This window comes from Vombatus ursinus, unplaced genomic scaffold (genome assembly GCF_900497805.2).
Source record: "Vombatus ursinus unplaced genomic scaffold, bare-nosed wombat genome assembly UNPS02015406.1, whole genome shotgun sequence".
NCBI lineage: Eukaryota > Metazoa > Chordata > Mammalia > Diprotodontia > Vombatidae > Vombatus > Vombatus ursinus.
The window spans coordinates 3,454,097-3,471,620 of NW_020955184.1; the positions used below are offsets into that span (position 1 = coordinate 3,454,097).

Genomic DNA, 17,524 nt, shown 5'->3' on the forward strand with positions numbered 1-17,524 from the left:
ATAGTAGCAGTCTCTTCTCAGAACAGAAAGTCTGTACTATAATATGTAAAAATAAAATTTATTCCAATAACATAATTATATAATCTCTTTTTAGTTTTAAATCTAGGATCTTTTGCTAGTTTATGGAATCAGTAGAAATGACCTTCTGTAGATCCACTACTTACTGATCTTTGAGGTCTGTAAACTGTTTTTCAAGATTTGACATTTCATCTAAGCACTCCATTCTTCTTCTTTCACAGTCTTCATCATCCATTTCTGTTAATAAAAGCATGAACATTACTAATTATAGTTGAAATATCATAAAATTGATCAGGTGGTACAATCCATGATATCACTGAAATTTATAAAGCAGATTAAAAAACTTATAAATATGAGCTTAAATGCTGGGACCTCATATACAGTCTTAATGTAAGCAAATACTGTTTTATCTAAAATAATTACTACTATGAATTTTAATCTAAAATATGGAAGACTTAAATATAAAACTTCATATATCTTTAATGTGACCTGGATCTCTCAATATTTACAACTAATGCTTTCCCGAAAAACTGTATATAGGACTAGGAAAGGCTTCCTTCAGGCATGGCATAAGCCATATCTGAAAGGAAGCCAGGAGGTGGAGACAAGGGAAAATATTTCAAGTATAGGAAACAGCCAGTGAAAGTTTTGGGGGATGGTGTGTTATATGTGAGAAATAAAAAAGCCAATGCAACTGGATCATAGAATACATGGGGGTAGGGGAATAAACTGTAAGATCAGAAGAATAGGAAGGGGTCAGACTATTAAGGGCTTTAAATACCAAAAGGATTTTATATTTAAACCTGGAAGTAATATAGAATCAGTGGAGTTTATTGGGGGGAGTGCAGGGTGGGGGGCAGGCAATATCCTCAGAACTTTGCTTTAGGAAATCACTTTGGCAACTTAGTAGAGAATGAATTGAAACAGCAAAGACTTGCAGCAGTAAGATTAACCAGGAGATTATTGAAAAAGATACGTGCACCATTGGAGGATAAGCCTGGCCAACTAAGAGAAGTTTCATTACCATTTGGTAAATTTTTTTGGATAAAGTTATTACTGAAGATCACATATGCAGGCAGACAAGGGTTTTGAAATGTATTGATAAGAAAGAGTATCTACAATGGTGGAATCACCTTCAGTTGACCCTACCATCCCTTCAAATTTGGTCTCACCTCCCACTTAGAGTCAAACTACTAGACAAAACAGGTGCATATTGCCTGCCTTCTTCAAAATTGCCAATTCTCTCTTAATTGCTAAATAGGATTACCTTTTAAGATTACCTTAATCTTTCCTCCACCCTCTTAATTCAGTTTTTTGTTTTGTGTTTTTAAGCTGCTAACCACCCCTTTTCTCCAAGTGGGAAACCTGTGGCCTTGAGGCCACATGTGGCCCTCTAGGTCCTCAAATGTGCTCCTTTGATTGATGATTTGGATTCGGGCAAAGGGCTAAACTTGAGGAGACCTAGTGGGCTACTACACGTGGCCTGGGATCCACACCCTATCCTAGATACTCTCTCCTTTGACTTCCAGGACACTAGTCACTTTTGGTTATTCACCTATTCAATAGCACCAGTATCTCCCAAAGTTTTCCCCTTAATCTCTTCCCCTAACAAGGGTTTAAAAAAAAAAAAAGGCAACAAAGCCAGGACTTAATTAGCCTGGAGTAGGCTAAGGCCCAAGCTCCCTGGTGGCCTCTGGCTTATTGACAAGGCTTTCTACTCTTAATATAAAATGTCCAAGTCAAATGGAGAGGGGTTGGGGGAAGGGTCCTTAGTGGATATCTGAAGACCATACAAGTCATCACACCTTGCCCTACTGAACAGGCACATTTCCATGTCAAGTTAGGAGTTGCTTCTACAGAAGTGCTACTGGATCCTTATTGTATAATCTTAGAGCTAAGTAAACTTCCTTTTGTTGACTTTGAAGATTTGAGAATGCCTCATTTAGTCTCAACATCAAAACAGAAGTAACAGTTACTATTTATTAGTATATTATATATACTATATAATATATATTTATACAACATTATATATTTATTACTTTAAGCCTAGACAACTAACAAAACAATAAACCAAACCCTGATTTGTAGCTTTGCCAATTTCCAAGGTGTAAATGCTCACCCTGAAAATTTAACAATCAGCTCATGAGCTGGTAAGGGCTCCGGCTCCAGCACACCTTTGCTGCAAAACATATAATATTGACTGAGTTGAAGGAAGGGCATTTCGAATCTGGAGAGCAAGGTGATTGAAGCATAGCTAAACACAAGGCCCTTCTGATGGTATATGGAGAGACCTCTCAATGCAACAGTGAGCAGGCTCAACTAGAGTGATTAGCTGGGTGCTGAAAAATGTTTTCTGAGTAAAGAAAGCACCAAATCTAACATTTCTTGGTTGACCATCCTGCAGAAGAAATATGTCAAAGTAATAAGACGAAAGAGCAGAACAGAGCACTCACCAAAAACAGAGTTCTTAGCTATTAAACACTATGCAATGAAGGCAGAGGAGCAGTCAATGAAGCTGGTGACAGAAAGTGAAGGGATTTCCCCTAACGGAAACTGATAGGATACATCAGAAACTCAGCCTATTGGGGGTACTATTAAAATTGAGCAGGGAAATTCAGCTTCAGGACAATAGGTGTCCTTCTTCAGTATCCTTCCCTAGCCTAAGGCATCCTTTAAAGTGTCTGCCCCATTTGAATCATTTGGAGGAGGATAAAGAGGGCAGACCATGAAGGGAATGGGGTATAATGGGTTCTTGGGAGTCATTATTCGAGTGGACAATTTCTGCAATCTTTATATATTACTGTAGTAGGGACAAATAGTAACCCTTAAGAGTTTCTGAGCCATCTTGGGCTGTTAACACTAAACAAGAGTAGGTCCTAGGAGAATGTAAAATATTTCTTCTCTAATTATGGACATGGTGGAAGCTGGAATACTTTGTTATACCAGCTCCCCTTACAACATACCTATGGTGCCCACAAGGAAGTCAGATGGCACCTGGCAGCTTACATTGGACTAAAGGGAGCTAAAAGAAGTTGTCATGCCCTTCAAAACATTTGCTCCTAACCTCATCAATATCATGAACCAGGTAGCTCAGGCCCAGGGTGAGCTATATAAATGGTTAATGACCTTCCTCATGCTACCTGAAAAGAGGCCTCCCTTTCTGAGCTCAACGGTGGTACACGATTACACTGATGACATACTGCTGACCAGTACAGATGAGGCCATTCTGACAGAAACTCTAGATCCACAAGTGTGAGGGACAAAGGGGAAGAATTCAGCCCTGGGAATATCCAGGGTCCAGTCCATTTAATCAAATTTTGTGAAATAGAGTAGGTGGGGAAAACGCAGAACAGGCACTTTCTAGAATTAGCTACTGACATTCACTTCTAAAATTAAGAAGGAAGCCCAGAGGTTTATTGGACTCTTCGGGTTTTAGAGAACCTACATTCTCCATCTGAGTATCCTGATAGCTCCTTCTTAATAAATCACCCCAACTCTGCTTCTTTCAAGTAGGGCCTAGAAAAGGCCACAATCCTGGAAGATCTAAAGAAAGTTGTCCACCAATTTCTCCCCTTAAGGCGCTTGTGACCCTGCAAAGCCCACACTTCTGGACATCTCTAACCACAATGACCAGACTGAGTGAAGTCTTTGACAGGCACCAAAGGGTAGCCAGAATAAGAGACTGTTAGGCTTCTGAAGCTGCCACATTCCCCAATGTGGTCATTCACTATACTACTTTGAAAAGTAGTTGCCCAAGTGTTACTGGGCCCTAGTTGCTACTAAACAGATGATGCAGATAATCACCTTTGTTTGGGGTTGCCCATTATGAGTTGGATGACACAAGATGGTCCCTCTAAAAAGATGGACAGGGCACAGGGGGTTTCTATTGTTTAATGAAAATGGTACATTCAAAACCATGCTTACCTGGATCCCTTCAGTGTTAATATCCTTTACAAATAAAGGGTGGCTATGTCAGAGACTAAGGTCTCCAGTTCATGCCCTACAATTCTGCCTCCTCTGCAAACCCAAAGCTTCCTCAACTCCTTAAAAAATGACCTGACTCTCGAGGAACACCATTTAATTGATAGGTCTATCTAGTAAGAGAGATAAAGAGAGTAAAATCCACAAACTGGATTTTAACCAGTAATTGATAATAGGCGACCTTGTGGGGCTGGAGATCCTGGCAAGTCTTCCCAGTGAATAGAGTTCCAGAATGCATGGCTGGAATATGAAATAAAGCCCTAAGGGATAAGATAGAAAAGAAGTTCATCTATACAGATTCCTGAGCAGTAGCCATGGGGCTGGCCAACTCTTTAGGGGCCTGAAGGGTAAAGAACTGGACAGTTAAAAGTTTTCCCTTTTGAAGTTAGGACCAATGGAGGAATTTTGTCAGTACCTCCCACTACATACAACTGTTTGTGGGGCATGTCATAACCCATCAATAGTATATTACACTAAATAGGTTAGAGCCAAGAGGTTGAGAAGCAGGTTCACCCACTGCCAATATGGACCCAATGGGGTGGTGATGCCATGGTGCACCGGGCACAAGACCATATGATTCCCCTTAAGGAAAATGCAGCCAGTTATTCCTATCCAATAGGGTCCTTATATTAGTCAAAATAGCCACCTAACCCAAGTGGTCCTCAACCTGTCCCCAACTGGCAAAATGGCAGTCTACCATCTCAGGGCAAGAGGTTGCTCCTGCTAATCAACAGCGATATCATTATATACCTGCCTGCCCAAGTCAGGTGTCCAACCGCCTAGAAGCCAGGTCTTTGACAAATCAAAAAGAAATGGCTCTCTTTTGTCTAGTGTTTTCTAGGATTTGGTCTCCAGGGAGCTCTACTACCTTTTAAGAACAGACTGCTTTGGGACATAGTTATAGCAGATTCTCTCTAGCCCTTTCTTGCTTCTCCCTCAGAGCAGAATCACCATGGTTTCAAGGTCTTTGCCTCCTTTTAAGGTCCAATTGGCAGGCTGCCTTTCCTCTGGGATAGTTCAGATAATTCCTTCTCTGAATGGTTTGGGGGCCAAGGAGTGATATTGTTGGAAGGCACTGTGCTTTTTAAAACCATAGGGGAAATGAAACTCATTATTTAACTATGCTAAATGTATACTTACTTGGAAAAAAAGGGGATCCTCTACATAATTTGGTGGTAATTCTGAGTCCCTGGACAGGAGTGAAGAAGAGTCCTTATGGAGCTGCTGTGAAAGAATGGGGCAGCCCCTTGGCAGAGGCTTTGAAGGGAGTAAAGATTTCATATCATTCCCCTGATGTGGCTCTTAGGAAGAGGGAAGTTTTGGTGGGTGAGCCAGGGAATACTGAGTAGATGGCAGTTTTGCGAGACCCTCAACATCTCAAATCTCAGGATAGTTACATGCAAGAAGATTATAACCTCGAAGCCACTTTACTATAGATGACCCTGGTAAGGTGAAGAATTGTTGAATGTGCTAGAAGTATCGGCTGTGCTGTGGCCATGATGTTCTGGTGCTGTTCCTGCTCACTACTACCACTTTACATCAGGAGGAGAATCTGTGCTGAAAGTGTCATGATTCTGTGATGTGTCCCTAATATCCTTGGTGCTGCTGCTCCAGCTCATTGTTACCACCTTGGAAGACACACTGTGAATTGCAAAGATTTCACATCACCCACCATGTAGACCATATCACTGCAAACCAAGACTTGGTCCAACTGAAAGAGGACAGAAAAGTATAAGGGTTTCTGTCTTTTGTTTTCTTCCACATTTTTTTTCCTTTCTTCTTTTTTCTTTATGGATTCTTGGTGAGGGGCGGGGGCATAATTTTTCCTTCTTCTTCATGTGAAAGCACCAATGTGACTCCCTCCCACCCCCAAAATATGAGTTAGAAAAAGGAAACTTGAATGGCTCAGAGTAGGACAAGGCTCAAGATGTACCTCCTTAAATGGAGTTTCCTGGTAGCCTCTGGCTACATTGACAAAGGGCACAAAATGTTCCACCTAAATGGAGTTGAGGTTCCTCTAATTTAGTGGATGTCTAAACACCACAAAAATCATCACACTTTGTCCTGATGACCAGGCATATTTCCATAGAGATAAAGAGGACCTCATTTACAGAAGCTAGGTGCTACTGGATACTTGTTGCATATTCTTGCTATGTTAGAGTTAACTAAATAAACCTCTTTTTGTTAACTTTTTAATGAACTACAAGTGCCTTATTCAGTCCCAAAACAAAACTAAAGAGTGCAAGCATCAAGTTCACCCTTAACAAACTACCCTGTCTCACTGCTCTTCAATCATCTTTTCTAGAATATCCTCCACCTCCTACCCACTATCCAGAGGTGGCATCCCAAGGCTCTTGCCTTTAATCTTCTTCTTGTCTCTCTCCATATTCTTTTACACGGTGGTTTTATAAGTTCCCATAGGTTCAATTACTACCTCTTGGTAGATTATTCCCAAATCTATATACACAGCTCTAATCACTCTCTTGAACTCCTACATCACCAACTGCCTATCAGACATCTCTCTCGAACGTCCCACAAACTCAACATGTCTAAAACAGAACCCATTATCTTTTCCTCAAAATCTAAGACTCCTAACAAAGTTCCGTATTTCTAATGAAATCATCATAATTACTAGTCATCCTTAACTATTACTCCTACCAACCTCACTTCCATATGTAGTTAGTAAGTCTTGTCAATGCTATTTTCGTAACATCTCATGCATTCATTCTCTTCTATCCACTGAAATGGAACCATCCTGGTTCCACCTCTTACCTAGACTATTGCATTAATACCTGGATATAGCCAATATAGGAATTTGTCTTGCTTGACTGTATATATTTGTTATAAGGGTTTTGTTTTTCTTTTTTTTCCTCCATTGGGGAGGAGGACAAGAAGGAGAAAAAAAATAAATGCTCAATGATTGAAAAAAGTTAAATTTAATAGACTACTGCAATAGCTAGCCAATTGGTTTCCCAGCTTCTAGTCTCCATTTTATCAATCCATTTTCCATACAGCTGCCAGAAGAATCATCCAAAAACATAGGTCTAATTATGTCAATTCCCCATTCAAAAATCTTCAGTGGTTCCCTATTGCCTTTAGGATGAAATAACAAACTCTTTAGTCTGGCATAAAAACTCTTCCTTCACAGTCTAGCCCCATCCTACCTCTTCAGACTCATTTCACATTACTTCAAAAACTTGACTCCATCTCTCACCTGTTTACCCCATCCCCTAGATACAGTATTTCCTCATCTCTCTCTCTTAAGATCTTTAACTGCTTTCCAGTTTCAGTTTATCTGCCTTTTCTGATTCCCTCTAATGTTAACACTATCTTTCTGCTCAAATTATCTCATACTTATCTATTTACAGATTGTTCCTCAGGAGCAAGGAATATTTTTAAGTTTTGCTTCTGTATTCTCAGTGCCTACCACTGTGCCTTATAAGCACTTAATGCTGATTTGGTTTGTGAGGTTAATTTATAACTTTAAAAAAATTATATGATTTGTTTGAAAAACATGGTTCATACCATTAGCAAAATTACTTCTTTAAGAGATGGTGATAAGAGTTTTAAGGTGTTTAGTCACCTTTATTAAGGCTTCTTACAAAAAAATGAGAGGTATGTAAGCCTTGGTTTTATTTATTAAAAACAGTAATAATCCCAAATTATTTGACAGACTATAACTGATTTCATAGTATAAAAATATTCATTTAAAATAGCATTAAATATCTAAAAAGAAATTTTTCCAAACCTAAACAAATTTAACAAGGTGATTCTATCTTTTTGGTTAGGGGCTAGGGGAAGACAATAAGCACTTAAATAGTGCCTACAAAGTGGCAAGCACAGTGCTAAGTGCTTTATAAATATTATCTCATCTGATCTTCACAACAGACCTGGGAAGTAGGTGCTATTATTATGCCCATTTTACAGTTAAGGAAATGGAGGCAAAGTTTAAGTGACTTGCCTGGGGCTGTAGTTGAACTGAGGCCCAATCCCAGGTCCCAAATTTTATTCAGTAGGCCACCTTGCAACTGGTTAGGTTTGTACAAGTGAACAGTTAGCCTTCAATTAACTTCTGACTGAACGAATTCTAAAGTTAATAATCGGTGAAGAAATGAAAACGGCAACTCCAAAGGTAAGCAGAGATGGTGAAATTCTTTGGAAGTCTATAGATTTTCAGGAAACTATAGATTAAGCTCACAAAATTATTTCTTAGCACTGAAGTGTAGTAGAAAGACTGCTTGGAATTAGGAGGTCCTAGGTTCAAAACTCACCACTGACACTAGCTATGTGGCAAGGCAAATCAATTAATATCTCTGAATCCATGTTCCTCACCTATAAAATAATACACTTACCCTAAAGATTGTTGTTGAGTATCAAATGAGATAATAAATATATAAAGCACTTGGTAAACATTAAAGTGTCATATGAAGACACATCAATAAGCACTTTTATTCTTCTGGTGAGTTCAAGTCTCTTGAGATATACTCTCTATGTGACCCTGAGCAAATCATTTAACTTCCTTTCCTCCAGACAACTCTCTAAGACCATAAGATGCAGAAAAGGTCCAATTTTTCCATAAAAATCATGTTATGATAAGGAGTTATACTGTGGTTCATCCTTCATTTTCAAAAAGGACCAATGATATCACAGGTGATATTTTGACTTACTGCTGAATTAGATTTAAGCAGGCAGAGTTTTGTGAAGTTGTCGGCCTCTCTCTCTCTTCCAGAGTTAACAAAGTACAGTGGCAGGACAAAATTACATACCTAACCAATGAATGTCCCTCTTACCCAACTTTTTCTAGAAATGGTCATAAGTACCATGTTGAATAAACTATTTAATCAAATGATATAGTTGTATATTATATAATAGAAAATCAAGGCTATACTATTCATAAAGCTCCTTCAAGTATGTAAATATCAAAGATTATAACAACCACATAGAAATGTATTTGACTCACTATTCAAAAGTGGTTTCTTAGGAGTATTCAAAGATTTCTAGGAAGGCTTAGGGCACACTACAGTTTTTTGAGAAACTGATGCAGGAAATATGTTTCGCTGTCTTTTTTTTTTCCTTTACAAATGTTTTTTCTAAGATTTTATGTCCCTACATCTCTGTAAGCAAGCACAGTCACTAGATTGAGGCTTTTTGTATTTGAAAAACAGTCATCTTTCTGCTTTCTTAAGCTGTCACCTCACTGGTACTAGCATTTTCACCTTATATTGTAATATAAAGTATATCTTCCTTTACAATACATTGACCAATCTTTACTTGTACTAATTTTTCCATCCTTTACCATTAACCCCTCACATTAAAAAACAAAATCAAAAACAAATACAAAAGCTTTGTTAACTGAAAGGCACAAAAATTAATTTGATCCTGAACCTAAAAAATCAAATCTTTTCATTTTAGCCATAAATTCTATGTTACTTTATGGCCCAAAACAACCAATTTATAGTGTTGTTTTTCCCTCCTTTTATCAGAACAGCCACTTAAAGACTTAATAAAAAATATGATTCTAAGGTAATGAAATATTTCCCCTCCTATAGAGCTGGCCTTGGACCCAACAATGAACATGGGTTCATTACGCTATACTGTCTCTAACACAGACTGACCATGTGACCCTGGCTAAGTCACTTAAACCTCTCCCAAATAACAACCAAAAAATAACCCAAATGGAGTTGTGACCCACAGTTTAAGAAGTGCAAAAGGGGTCTGCAGTGGAAAAAGTTTAAGAAGTACTGCTCTAGGAAACGCTTTAAAATTTATCAATTGGAGGGGCAGCTAGGAGGCTAAGTGGATAGAGCACAGGCCCTGGAGTCAGGAGGACCTGAGTTCAAATTCAACCTCAGACACATAACACTTACTAGCTGTGTGACTCTGGGCAAGTCACTTTAACCCCACTGCCTAACCAAAAAAAAAAATTATCATTTGGGGGCTGAGGGAGGTAGATTTACAGATATGATCTCTATCTAAAGCATCTAATCAGGAAGTCCAAGGAGTATGGCCCCTTTAAAAGTCACCTCCCAAAATACAAATGAAATTTCTTTGGAGCCTGCCTTCCAGCCAAAACAGAAAATCAGTTTCATTACTTTATAGTCACAGGACAGACTCCCAGACTTTTTTATGATGTTTTTATTCTTTATTTTTCAGTTCCAAATTCTCTTCCTCTTCCTACCCCCTTCCCCACCCAATGGGAAGGCATGAAAACAAAACTATTACAAATATGTATAGTCATACAAAACACATTTCCATATTAGTCATGTTCCCCTACAATCTTCTCCTCCCTCACTTCATCTCCCTCCCTGCAAGGTGGATAGTACATTTCAACATGATTACTTGGGAACTGTGGTAGGTCACTGTGTTGATCAGTTTCTGAGTTTTACAAAGCTTACACCTTTATAATATTGCTATTAACTGTATAAACTGTTGACCTAGTTCTGCTCACATCACTTTCATCAATCCATACAAATTTTCTCAGGTTTTTCTGAAACCTTCCTTTTCATCATTTCTTATAATGATATTCCATCACATTCACAGACCACAACTTGTTCAGCCATTCGCCAATTGATGGGCACCCCCAGTCTCCAATTCGCTGCCAACACACACACACACACACAAAAATGGTATAAATATTTTGTACATATGCATCTTTGTCCTCTTTCTTTGGTGTCTTTGGGATACAGCCCTAGTAGTGGAATTACTGGGTCAAGGGGTCCAGAATAGTTGGACTAGTTCACAATTCCACCAACAATACATTAGTGTTTTCTCACATTCCCTCCAGAATTTGTCACTTCATTTTTTGTCATTTTAGCCAATTTGATGGATGTGAAGTTTTACCTCAAAGTTATTATAATTTATACTTCTCTAATTATTAGCGATTGAGAGCATTTTTTCCTATGGTTATTGATAGCTTGAATTTCTTCCTCTGAATATCACTTATTCATACCCTTCAATCATTTATCATTTGGGGAATGGCTCTTATTCTTGTAAATTTGACTCAGTTCCCTATATATTTTAGAAATAAGACCTTTATCAGTGAAACCTGGCTAGCATGATTTTTTTTCCCCACTTTCTTCCTTTTTTTCTAATTCTAGATATGCTGGTTTGGTTACTACAAAAATTTTAATTTCATATAATCGAAATTGTCCATTTTGCCTTTCATTCCTTCAATTATTTCAATACTCTCTATCTCCTATTTGGTTAAAAACCCTTTCCCTACCCATAGATGTGACAGGTAATTTCTTCATGCTCCTTTAATCCAACTTTTATATGAAAATTACATGTCCATTTTTATTATCTTGGTATACAGTGTGAGATTTTGGTCTATAACCAGTTTCTGCCAGTCTACTTTCCAGCTTTCCTAACAGTTTTTTTTTTTTAAATCCAATAGCTGGAATATTCAGGTTAATCAGGGCTCCCTGATTTCTCTCCCTATCCTCCAGCTTCTCTACTCCTCTCATTCCTGCCACCCCTATCCTCTGATCTTCCCAAGTACCCTTAAGTTGTGGTGTGGAGGTCAAAGGAGGGTAGGGAAGAAATAAGGCATGACAGGTAAGAGCTACAGCAAGAATGGAGTCTGGAAGCAAGAACTGTCTGTACTAGGTAAACAATAAGCTTTCAATCACTTTCCCAGTTTAGTTAACTGACAAGGCTAAATTTCTTGCATTCTTATTTGAAATAAAAATTTAGGGGCAGCTAGGTGGCATAGTGGATAGAGCACTGGCCCTGAAGTCAGGAGGACCTGAGTTCATATCCAGCCTCAGACCAAACACCTGACACTAGCTGTGTGACCCTGGGCAAGTCATTTAACCCCAATTGCCTTAAAAAAAAAAAATTTACCATGAGTCATAAGTGAATTAGTTGATTTTATTGTTTAGTTATTATAAAAAGTGTTTATATTCCTAGCTCTTCACAAATATAGATTCATGCATCTCAAGCAAGAAGGGACCTCACTCAAAAACCATGTAAGACTGAGGCTCAGGGAGATGAAGTGACTTGTCCCAAGTCAAAAAGGTAGTATCAGAAGTGGTATTTGAACTCAAAACCTATGACTTGCAGCACTGTCCCTATCATACCTTGAGACATATATACATATGTATGTATATATATATATACATATATATATATGTGTGTGTGTGTGTGTGTGTATATATGGAAATATTCTATTTACTTGGCCTGATTAAATTTTGCTACGGATTCTACAGATTTGACTTATTTGACCAAAATCTTTAGACCAAAGACTTTACAGAAGCTTTGTCTATCCCCAATGCCTAGCAAAGAACACCTCACACATGGTTGGCACTGCTGAACTGAACTAAAAGGACTTTAGCAATCAACTTAATTTTACAGAGAAGAAAACCAAGACCCTAAATGTTTTCAGTAATCTGCCTCATTAATATTTATTGAGAATACCACTAGTGAAGGAACAAAGCTAGGATTCTAATCAAAGTCTATTTTGTTTTGTTAAATGAGAATTCAAAATACTGTAATACAACACTTATCCACTATCATCAGGACATAAGAGAGTCCACTAGGAGGTTAAAGAAAAAGTTATCAGTATAAAAGTTCCTAAAAATACTCAGCATTTATTACTTGCCTACTCTAGTACCAGATGATAGTTAATGAAAGTTTATTAAGCACCTGCTTTGTTCCAGGAACTGAACTAAGTGTTGGGGATACAAGGTAAAAGACAGTGTCTGCTGTCAGTCTAATAGGGGAGATAACATGTAAACAACTATGTACAAACAAGCTATGTATAGGATAAACTGGAAATAATCAACAGAGGGTAGGTACTAGAATTAATGGAGGTTGGGAAAGACTTCCTGTAAAATGGCAGACTTTCAGCAGGGACTTGAAGGAAGCAAGGGAAGCCAGGATGTGGTAGCAATAAACAAAGAGGCCTTTTTTAACTCAAATCGGGCTTCTTTAAACACCATTAAAATGGAGACAGCACTGCTACTACCACCACCAACCATCACTGGGGGTAGGCAAGCCACCTGAGCCCAAGCAATAAATAACAACTATAAGGAGAAATAAGAGGCAGCAGATAGTACCCAGTGCCTAAAAGCCGCATGATCAGCAGCAGAGGCTGTACTCACTTACTATCACTACCACTAGGCCAACAGCCTCACTCTGCCATTGTTGTCCAGAACAACTCCAATGAAGGCTAAACCCCAGCAGCTGTGCCTGTGACAGTATCACCTCCTCAGCAGCCATGTATACAAATATGTAGGAAAAAAAATTCTCACCACCAAAGTTCTTGTTAGGCACCATCAAACGGTTCAATGTCAAAAACAAATATGGTTTTATCAAAGAGGTACTAAAGATTTGCTTGTATGTAAGCTTTATCTACCCCTCTACTGTAGTCAAATTAGGTGACATGCCACTGACATGCCATCTCCCTGACCACACCACCTTACAAATATCCACTACCTGCTGAAGCACTAGGCCTTGCCATCTGCCTTTCGGCTCATTCCTCCTATTAAAATCAAATCTCCTTGAGAACAGGGACTCTAGCAGGATAGTTCAACTTTAAAAGTCAGGAAATAGGCAAACAACATGAGCAAAAAGCAAAAACAAACACTAATCATAGACAATTTCTATGGGGACAGGGAAAATCAAAACACAAACTCAGAAGAGGACAACATTGTCAATACACCCACATCCAAAACCTCAAAGGGGAATATGAACTGGTCTCAAGCCCAAAAAGCCTTCTTAGAAGAGCTCAAGAAGGATTTTAAAAGTCAAATAAGAGAAGTAGAAGAAAAATTGGGAAAAGAAATGAGAGCTATGCAAAATAGAGTCAATAGCTTAGAAAAGGAAAGACAAAAATTGACTGCAGAAAACAATTCCTTAAAAAATATAATCGGTCAAATAGAACAAAGAAATTCACTAAAGAAAACACGTAGAATTGGCCAAATGGAAAAGGAGGTACAAAAATTCACTGAAGAGTACAACTCCTTAAAAAGCAGAATTGACCAAATGGAAAAGGAGGTAAAAAAAACTAACTAAAGGAAACAATTTGTTAAAAATTAGAATTGGGCAAGTGGAAGCTAATAACCCTATGAGACATCAAAAATCAGTCCCACAAAATCAAAAGAATGAAAAAATTGAAGAAAATGTAAAATACGTCATTGGAAAAACAACTGACCTGGAAAACAGATCCAAGAGAGATAATTTGAGAATTACTGGTCTACCTGAAAATCATGATCAAAAAAAGCCTGGACAGCATCTTTCAAGAAATTATCAAAGAAAACTGCCCTGAGATCCTAGAACCAGAGTGTAAAATAGTCATTGAAAGAATCCACCAATAATCTTATGAAAGAGATTCCAAAATGAAAACTCCGAGGGATATTACAGGCAAATTCCAGAATTATCAGGTCAAAGAGAAAATACTGCAAGCAGCTAAAAAAAACTATTTAAATACTGTGGAACCACAATCAGGATTACACAAGACCTAGCGGCTTCTACATTAAAAGATCAGAGGGCTTGAAATATGATATTCTGGAAAGTAAAGGAGCTTGCATTAAAACCAAGGACTAACTACCCAGAAAAATTGAGCATAATCTTTCAGGGGAAGAGATGGACATTTAATGAAACAGGAGACTTTCAAACTTTCCTGATGAAAAGACCAGAGCTAAACAGAAAATTCGATCTTCAATTACAAGACTCAAGAGAGGCATAAAAAGGTAAACAGAAAAGAAAAAAAAACAAACATGTTATTCAATAAGGTTAAACTGTTTACATCCCTACATAGGAAGATAATAATTGAAACTTTTGAGAACTGTATCTTTATTGTGACATTTAGAATGGTTATATATAGACAGAGGGCGTGAGTATAATTTGACATTGATGTGATGACAAAAAAAATTAAGGAGTGAAAAAACGGATTGTACTGGGAGAAGAAGAAAGCAAGAAACAAAAAAGGGGAAATTACATCACATGAAGAGGCACAAAGACCCATTACAATATGGGAGTACAAAGGAAAGCATTGTTTGAACCTTGCTCTCATCAGATTTGGCTCAAAAAGGAAATAATGTACACACTCAATTAAGTGTAGAAATCTATCTTACCCTATAGGAAGTAGGGAGGGAAAGGGGAAAGAAGAGAGAGAAGAATGGATAGAAAGGAGAGCAAAAGGGAAGGAAGACGTAGTAAGGGAAAGGCAAAAGCAAAGGGAGGGGGGTTGATAAAAGGGAGGGCAAATTGAGGGAGGCGGTGGTCAAAAGCAAAACACTGGTGAGATGGGAAAGGAAGAAAGGAGAGAGAAAGGCATAAATGGGGTGGAAATAGAATAGAAAAAAAAACAGTAATCACAACTGTGAATGTGAATGGGAAGAACTCTCCCATAAAACAGAAGACAGCAAAGTGGATTAAAAACCATAATCCTACAATATGTTGTTTACAAAAAACACATTTGAAGCAGAGAGATACACACAAAGCAAAGGGGAAAGGCTGGAGTAGAATATATTATGCTTTGGCTGAAATAAAAAAAGCAGGGGTGGAAATCCTGATCTCAGACAAAGCAAAAGGAAAAAAGAACCAATTAAAAGAGATAAGGAAGGAAACTACATCCTGGTAAAAGGTATCATAGATCAATACTAAACATAGCAGTTCTTTTGGCAATTAGGGTTAAGTGAACTGCCCAGGGTCACACAGCTAGTGTCAAGTGTTTGGTCTGAAGCCGGATTTGAACTCAGGTCTTCCTGACTTCACAGCCAGTGCTCCATCCACTGTGTCACCTAGCTGCACCAATACTAAACGTGTATGTACCAAGTGGTATAGCATCTAAATTCTTAGAGGGGAAGTTAAGTGAGTTACAGGAAGAAACAGATAACAAAACTATACTAGTAGGGGACCTCAACCTCCCCCCTCTCTGAGCTAGACAAATCTACCTACAAAATAAACAAGAAAGAAGTTAAGGAGATGAATAGAATTTTAGAAAAGTTAGATATGGTGGACCTCAGGAGAAAAGTGAACAGGGACAGAAAGGAATATACCTTTTTCTCAGCAGTACATGGCATCTACATAAAAACTGATCATGTACTAGGGCATAAAAACCTCACAATCCAATGTAGAAAGGCAGAAATATTAAATGAATCCTTTTCAGATTATTATGCAATAGAAATTACATGTAATAAAGGGCCATGGAAAGATAGACTAAAACTTAATTGGAAACTAAATAATCTAATCCTAAAGAATGAGTGGGTCAAATAACAAATCATAGAAACAATCAATAACTATGTCCAAGAGAATGACAATAATGAGACAACACACCAAAACTTATGGGATACAGTCAAAGCCGTTCTTAGGGGAAATTTTATATCTCTTAATGCTTACATAAATAAAATAGAAAAAGAGATCAATGAATTGTGCATGCAACTAAAAAAATTAGAAAAAAATATTTTAAATCCCCAATTAAATACCAAATTAGAAATACTGAAAACCAAAGGATTTTGGTTTTCAATTTAATATTCAATTTAATAAAATTGAAATTAAGAAAACTATTAAAAAAACAATAAAAGAGATCAACCTTTGGTTAATTTGATTAAAATTTTTAAAAAATTGATTTAAAAATTTGATTAAAAATTATTATTTATTAAAATAATTTGATTTTTAAAAAAAAAGAAAACCAAATCACGACTATCAAAAATGAGAAGGGTTAAGTCACCATCAATGAAGAGGAAACTCAAACAATAATTAGGAACTATTTTGCCCAACTGTATGCCAATAAATCTGACAGTCTAAGTGAAATAGATGAATATTTACAAAAATATAAATTGCCTAGATTAACAGAAGAGGAAATAAAATACCTAAATAACCCCATCTCAGAAAAAGAAATTGAACAATCCATCAATGAACTTCCTACGAAAAAATCTCCAGGGCCAGATGGATTTACAAGTGAATTCTACCAAACATTTAAAGAATACTTAATTCCAATACTATATTAAAATATTTGGGAAAATAGACAAAGAAGGAGTCCTACCAAATTCTTTTTATGATACAAACATGGTGCTAATACCTGGGAAGAGCCAAAATAGAGAAAGAAAATTATAGACCAGTGTCCCTAATGAATATAGATGCAAAAATTTTAAATAAAATATTAGCCAAGAGATTAAAGCAACTTATCTCGAAGATAATATACTATGATCAGGTGGGATTTATACCAGGAATGCAGAGCTGGTTCAATATTAGGAAAACTATCAGCATAACTGACCATATCAATGACAAAATTAACAGAAATCACATGATTATCTCAATAGATGCAGAAAAAGCTTTTGACAAAATACAATACCCATTCCTATTAAAAACACTAGAGAGCACAGGAATAAATGGACTCTTTCTTAAAATGATAAGTAGCACCCATCTAAAACCATCAGCAAGTATTATGTAATGGTGATAAAGCTAGAAGCATTTCCAATAAGATCAGAGGTAAAACAGCGAGGTAGAACAGTGGATAGAGCTCTGGCCTTGGTGTCAAGAGGACCTGAGTTCAAATCCAGCCTCAGACACTTTACATTTA

General features: G+C 37.4%; 1 protein-coding gene across 2 annotated transcripts in view; it reads right to left on the reverse strand.

The window, feature by feature from the left end:
- Positions 1 to 17,524, reverse strand: part of BRMS1L (BRMS1 like transcriptional repressor) — a 122,378-nt gene that overhangs the window by 77,628 nt on the left and 27,226 nt on the right. For both annotated transcript variants that reach the window (XM_027847417.1, XM_027847418.1), the window contains exon 2: positions 165 to 255. In XM_027847417.1, coding sequence (XP_027703218.1) covers positions 165 to 255 — 91 coding nt within the window. The remainder of the gene's footprint in view (positions 1 to 164; positions 256 to 17,524) is intronic.